The sequence below is a fragment of the Lycium ferocissimum genome, unplaced genomic scaffold, assembly GCF_029784015.1.
Source record: "Lycium ferocissimum isolate CSIRO_LF1 unplaced genomic scaffold, AGI_CSIRO_Lferr_CH_V1 ctg16052, whole genome shotgun sequence".
Classification (NCBI taxonomy): Eukaryota; Viridiplantae; Streptophyta; class Magnoliopsida; order Solanales; family Solanaceae; genus Lycium; species Lycium ferocissimum.
Window position 1 is genome coordinate 3,566 of NW_026716384.1, and position 7,151 is coordinate 10,716.

The window sequence follows — 7,151 nt, forward strand, 5'->3', positions numbered from 1 at the left end:
GCGAGTCGCATGTACTGCATGCGAGTCGCAGGTGCTGCAGCATCTATTGACAGAGATGGCTAAAAAGGAAGACAGTGGTGCAACACATGCGAGCACCACATGCGAGTCGCATGTGGTACATGCGAGTCACACTTGATGCAACATATGATGCACCTCAGCTGCTTGAAGATGCAACACCTGTGAAGCTTTGGTGCAACCTGCGACACCAAGTGCGATTCGCACCAGATGCGCAGGGGTATTTTTGTCTGGAAATTGTTCCCGTTTTGGAGATTCTATAAATAGATTTTTTAGGGTTTTGGACTGATGATTCTACAGATTTTTAGTTGTCTTTTTGTCGAGCTCATTTATTATTTTTTGGTGGAGCTTTTAAGAGATTCTTTCACTTTTGTTATCTTCTCCATTCAATACTTTTGTAAGCTTTATGAATACACTTTTTACTATTGCTTTACTTTTAATGAATATTAGTAGCTAATCTCTTTAGCTAAGGCTGTGGGATCAAATGTGTTAGTTATGTGATTGGGTTTCATATTCATACTTCATTTATATGCTAATGATGTTTTCTATTAACTCTTCAAGCGTTAATGTCTTGTGATGGTGTACAACATTACTTGTGCCTTAATACCATTACTTTGCTTGGAAAAGAAAGTAGAGGTTAGGAAAAGAGTTAATAGCAACAATTTGGGTCATTAAATCCATCTAATAGCTTGAGCTAGGAATAGGAAAGCTAGTTGAGGCTAAATGGGTGTTCTCATATAAAACATTCTAGGGCTTGGAAAAGCCTAGGATGAAATTTGCTAATTTGGTTGGAAAACTTTTAGCAAGATTTGCGTGACCCTTGGTTTAATGCATTTAGGCATATGAATAAGTTGAATTGATACCCAAGCGCATTACTTTCCATTGGAACCACAACCTTAGTCCCATTCACCAATAGTTTACATCTCATATAACCATTCTTAGTCTTTAATGAACAAATACAATCAACTTTATTATATTCCTCTCCCTTGAAATATAGACTAATAGTCGAGCGTTACACTTGATCAGTATATTTCTTCATTGTATTCTCTGTGGGATTCGACCCCAACCTCGTTGGGTTCTATATTTGACAACGACCGCTTACTCCTGATATTAAAGGTGTAATTTGGGCGTATCAAATTTTGGCGCCGTTACCGGGGAATACGGTCTAGAAATTTACTAACTAGTGTAAAACTTTACTTTTAGTCTTTATTTCTTTTCTTATTTCCTTTTGTTGTTGTGTGTTGTGTGTTGTGCAATATGGACGAGAGGATAATCCCATCCAAAATCCACCGTGGTGGTCGGTGAACAAGGCGGCGGGGGAAGGCTATGCGGCTGCAATTCAGCCTCCGCCTTTAATTGGAAACTCGAGTTTCCATATAACCAACACAATGCTGCACCTGCTCAACACTAAGGGCCTATTTGGTGGTCTACCCAAAGATGACCCGAATAGGCACCTTAGGAACTTTCTTGGGGTTTGTTCTACCAATGTGCATCTGGGCGTCTCAATTGAAGCAGTCAAGCTACGGCTCTTCCCGTACTCCCTAACGGGGGAAGCCACGGCTTGGTTAGATGATCTTCCGTCCGGATCCATCACTACTTGGGAGGAATTGACCGAAGCATTCCTCAAGAAGTTCTTCCCTCCATCGCGGATGTTACAACTCCGTGACGAAATCAACAACTTTCGTCAACTTCCTGATGAGGCTCTCCATGAAACTTGGATTCGTTTTAAAAAGAAAGTCAAAAGCTGTCCCAAGCATGGGTTGCCTGATGGTGTGCTTCTACAAACATTTTATAGATCTCTAGACTCGGTAAATAAATCAGTGGCGAACAACATTGCAGAAGGGTCTATTATGGACAATTCTTATGCCACTGTATGTGAATTGTTGGATAAATTGACCGAGACTAATGAAGCATGGCACACTAGAGATTCGGAAGTGGGTGGAGGAAGTTCCTCCAAACATGTCCTCACTCGTGAGATGATTAAGAAGGAGGAAGAGAGAGATGAGTCCATGGCTAAACTTGTCACCCAAATGGACCTTCTAACAAAACATGTCATGGGTGGCGGAAGCAAAAAGGTGAACGCAGTAGAAACCTGTGAAGGGGGTCCTATGGATGAGCAATGTTTTCAAATGCATGATGAGGAGGCAAGTTATGTCAACAATCTAAGGGAGGGTTCCCGTCCGAACTACCAAGGTCCAAATCAAGGATCTTGGCGGCAAGGTCAAGGGAATCAAGGTTGGAACAAAGAACAAGGTCACTCTAATTGGAGAGATAATCGTGACAACAATCAAGGGGGTTACAACAACAATTACAACAATCATCGGAGCTCAAATCCGTATGTCCCTCCAAAGGGAAATCAACCAAGCTCTAGTCAACCGCCCACTAGCGATCCCGCTAGTTCAAAAATTGAAGATATGTTGTCAAGGGTGTTGAAGAAAGTGGAATCCACCGACACCTTTTGCAAGGAGACTAGAGATGAGGTTAAATCCATGGGTCAAGTTGTGAGTTCACATTCCACCTCCATTAAACAATTGGAGTCTCAACTTGGCCAAATCTCGGCAATCTTAAACCAAAGGCAAAAAGGCTCACTTCCGAGTGATACAGTTGCAAATCCAAGGAACGATGGTGATCATCAATGCAATGCAATTACTACTAGGAGTGGCAAAACAATTGGGGAAGAGACTTTGGTACAAGAGGATATGATGGGTAATGATGAGAAAATGGTTGAAGAACCCATGGTTGTTAAAGAAGAAGTGAATCCAAAGAAGACGCGGGCTAGTATTGAAAGCCTATTGTTGTTGAGGATGGTCCGGAAATTAATGATGCTTCAAAAAGAAAGGAAGTGGTAGAGGAGGTACCAAGGGCTTCACCGCCCGTTATGAGGCCTCCCCCTCCTTTTCCCCAACGATTGGCAAAGAAAGCGGGAGATGGAAAGTTCCTCAAGTTCATCGAACGATTAAAAGATCTCTCAATAAATATTCCATTGGTTGAGGCACTTGAACAAATGCCCGGTTATGCGAAGTTCATGAAAGATCTAGTGACCAAAAGAAGGAGTCCTGGCAGTGAAACATTGGGAGGCACTCATCATTGTAGTGCAATCGTCACCAAAGCTTTGGTGCACAAAAAAGAAGATCCCGGAGCATTCACAATTCCTTGCACCATCGGTAAATACAAGTTTGCAAAAGCTTTATGTGATCTTGGAGCAAGCATCAATTTGATGCCGCTATCTATATTCAACAAGTTGGGATTGGGCACTCCCCGTCCCACCACGATGAGATTACTTATGGCGGATAGGACCGTAAAGAGGCCTATTGGTATTCTTTATGATGTGCTTGTGAGAGTGGATCGATTTATTTTTCCGGCCGATTTTGTGATCTTGGATTGTGAAGTTGACTTTGAAGTTCCCATAATCTTGGGAAGACCATTCTTAGCTACGGGGCGTGCCCTCGTGGATGTGGAGAGAGGTGATTTAAAATTTAGGATGAATGATGAAGAGATCACTTTCCATATTTGCAAGTCAATGAAACAACCGGCGGATATGAGTGTTGTGTCGGTTATTGATACAATTGATGAAGCAATGGAGACAACCATAGAACATGAGCATATAGGTGATATGTTGGTGGCGGTGATAATGAACTATGAAGGGGACAATGAAGAAGAGTTTGAGGAGACGGTCAATGCATTGATTGGAATGGGGTCTTACCACCTCAATCCAAAGAAACTTGATCTTGATTTGGAAAACCGAGAAACTCCTCCTGCAAAGCCTTCAATTATTGAGCCTCCTACTTTGGAACTCAAACCTCTTCCTTCACATTTGAGGTATGAGTTTCTTGGACCCAACAACACATTGCCCGTGATTATATCCGCCCGGTTGACGGATGAGCAAAGAGAGAGGTTGATGGTGATCTTGAGAAGATACAAAAAAGCTATTGGGTGGTGTATTGCGGATATCCAAGGGATTCCACCCGGTATTGTGTACTCATAAAATTCAACTTGATGAAAAATGTGAGCCAAGCGTCGAACATCAAAGGAGGTTAAATCCTCCTATGCAAGAGGTTGTGAAGAATGAGATCATCAAGTGGTTAGACGCCGGTGTTGTGTACCCCATATCGGATAGCTCTTGGGTGAGTCCGGTTCAATGCGTGCCCAAAAAGGGTGGAATCACCGTGGTTGCAAATGCTAAAAATGAATTGATTCCCACTCGCACGGTCACCGGATGGCGGGTTTGCATGGATTATCGGAAGTTGAATAAGTGGACCAAAAAGGACCACTTCCCAATGCCATTCATGGATCAAATGCTTGATAGGCTTGCGGGAAGGGATTATTATTATTTCCTTGATGGGTATTCCGGGTACAACCAAATCACCATTGCCCCCGAGGATCAAGAGAAAACCACTTTCACTTGTCCTTATGGGACCTTTGCTTTCAAGAGAATGCCCTTTGGGTTATGTAATGCACCCGCAACATTTCAACGTTGCATGATGTCTATTTTCTCCGACATGGTTGAGGAGTCCATTGAAATCTTCATGGATGACTTTTCCGTGGTTGGGGATTCCTTTGATGAATGCTTGGAGAATCTTGCCCAAGTATTGAAACGATGTGAAGAGACAAATTTGGTTCTAAATTGGGAGAAGTGTCTCTTCATGGTTAGAGAAGGCATTGTCTTAGGACACAAGATTTCGGAAAAGGGGCTTGAGGTTGATCAAGCTAAAATTGAGGTTATTGTTAAGCTTCCTCCCCCAATCTCCGTTAAAGGTGTTCGTAGCTTCCTTGGGCATGCCGGGTTTTATAGAAGATTCATCAAGGATTTCTCGAAAATAGCCAACCCTCTATGCAAATTGTTGGAGAAGGAGTCGAAATTTGTATTTGATGATGCTTGTTTGAAGGCATTTGAGGGTTTGAAAGAGAGACTCACATCGGCTCCTATCATCATTGCCCCGGATTGGTCTCAACCCTTTGAGTTGATGTGTGATGCAAGTGGATTTGCCATGGGGCTGTTCTTGGCCAAAAGCGTGATAAGATCTTCCACCCAATTTACTATGCAAGCAAGACTCTGAACGGTGCCCAAATGAATTACACTGTCACCGAGCAAGAGTTGCTTGCTATTGTGTTTGCTTTTGAGAAGTTTCGGGCTTATTTGTTGGGAACCCATGTGATTGTTCACACCGATCATGCGGCTTTACGTTACCTCATGACAAAGAAAGATGCAAAACCGAGGTTGATACGTTGGGTCCTTCTCTTGCAAGAGTTTGACTTTGAAGTCAAAGATAGAAAGGGTTGTGAAAATCAAGTGGCGGACCATTTGTCTCGTCTTGAAGAAGGTGGGCGTCCATTGGATGGTTTAGAAATCAATGAGTCATTCCCAGATGAGCAAGTAATGGCGGGGTCACATGACATGATTCCTTGGTATGCCGATTTTGCTAACTTTCACGCAAGTGACATCATGCCGGAGGATTTGAACTTCCACCAAAAGAAAAAGTTTTTGAGTGATGCCCGAAAATTCTATTGGGATGAGCCATATCTATTCCGGGTTTGCGCCGACAACATCATAAGGAGGTGCATACCCGAAGTAGAAATGATGCCCATCATCGAAGCTTGTCACTCATCACCGGTTGGTGGACACCATAGTAGTTCAAGAACGGCGGCTAAGGTTCTTCAAAGTGGCTTTTATTGGCCAACAATCTATCAAGATGCACATGACTTTGTGAAAGCTTGTGATCAATGTCAAAGGCATGGGGGCATCTCGAGGAGGCATGAGCTACCGATGACCCCGATTCTTGAGGTTGAATTGTTTGATGTATGGGGTATTGACTTTATGGGTCCATTTGTGAGTTCCTACAACAACAAGTACATTCTTGTGGCGGTGGACTACGTGTCTAAATGGGTGGAAGCCGTTGCGCTCCCTAATAATGAAGGAAGAAGTGTCACCGCATTCTTGAAGAGGCATATTTTCTCAAGATTTGGAACCCCAAGGGCAATCATTAGTGATGGGGGCTCTCATTTTTGCAACCGGGTATTCAAGACTCTTCTTGAGAAGTATGGAGTAAAGCATAAAGTTGCCACCCCATATCATCCCCAAACGAGTGGACAAGTTGAAGTCTCAAACAGGGAGATCAAGAGCATACTCTCTAAAACAGTGAATGCTAATCGGACCGACTGGTCAAAGAAATTGGATGATGCGTTATGGGCCTACCGAACGGCTTATAAGACACCAATTGGTATGTCTCCTTATCAGCTGGTGTTTGGCAAAGCTTGTCATCTTCCCGTGGAACTTGAACATAAGGCATTGTGGGCCTTGAAAAAGTTGAATCTGGATTGGAGTGATGCCTCAAACTTGAGGACGGAACAACTTAATGAGCTTGATGAATTTCGACTTAGAGCTTATACTAGCTCTTCACTCTACAAGGCCCGCATGAAGCACTTCCATGATAAGAAGATTTTGCAAAGAGAATTTAGCCCCGGGGATCGAGTATTGTTGTTCAACTCAAGGCTCGGTTGTTTCCCGAAAAGTTGAAATCCAAATGGTCCGGCCCGTTTGAAATCACGCAAGTGTTCCCACATGGAGCAATTGAACTTGTTTGCCCAAGTGGAAATAAAATCAAAGTGAACGGGCAAAGGGTGAAACATTACTTGGGATCTCAGAATGAAGCAAAGATTATCGAGGTCTTCTTCCTCAATGAGCCATGAATAGGTACCAACGTCGTGCTGCGACGTAAAATCAAGCGCTTCTTGGGAGGCAACCCAAGTTTCCATTTTCATGTGTTTGTTGTTTTTACTTTCGTGATGTTTTTGATGTGTGTCTAAGTGTGTAGGAATAAATTGTGTGCAAAAAAAGAAGAAGAGTTGGGAAAATGCCAACGTGGCATAACATGCTTAGACACCACATGCCACTCGCATGTCATGCCTGCGCATGGCAAGATTGCGCGTCTCGCAGGTGATGCAAACATGCCAAGAAAGCCAATTCTCCGTCGATGCGAAGAATGTGGCACAACATGCGACTCGCATGTTACACATGCTGCACCATATGCGAGTCGCATGTTGTGCAGGTAAGTGTGATTCACGGGTCAGACCGACCCGACTCGAAATTTTTTTCTTTTCAAATAAAAGAAACGTATCCCTTTGTTTTTCATCGATTA

At 43.1% G+C, this 7,151-nt stretch overlaps 1 protein-coding gene across 1 annotated transcript; it reads left to right on the plus strand.

Moving 5' to 3' along the window:
* Positions 1 to 1,403: 1,403 nt before the first annotated feature.
* Positions 1,404 to 2,864, plus strand: LOC132042546 (uncharacterized). The gene has a single exon (XM_059433073.1). It carries the CDS (start codon positions 1,404 to 1,406, stop codon positions 2,862 to 2,864), a length of 1,461 nt encoding a protein of 486 aa, XP_059289056.1.
* The last annotated feature ends 4,287 nt before the right edge of the window (positions 2,865 to 7,151 follow it).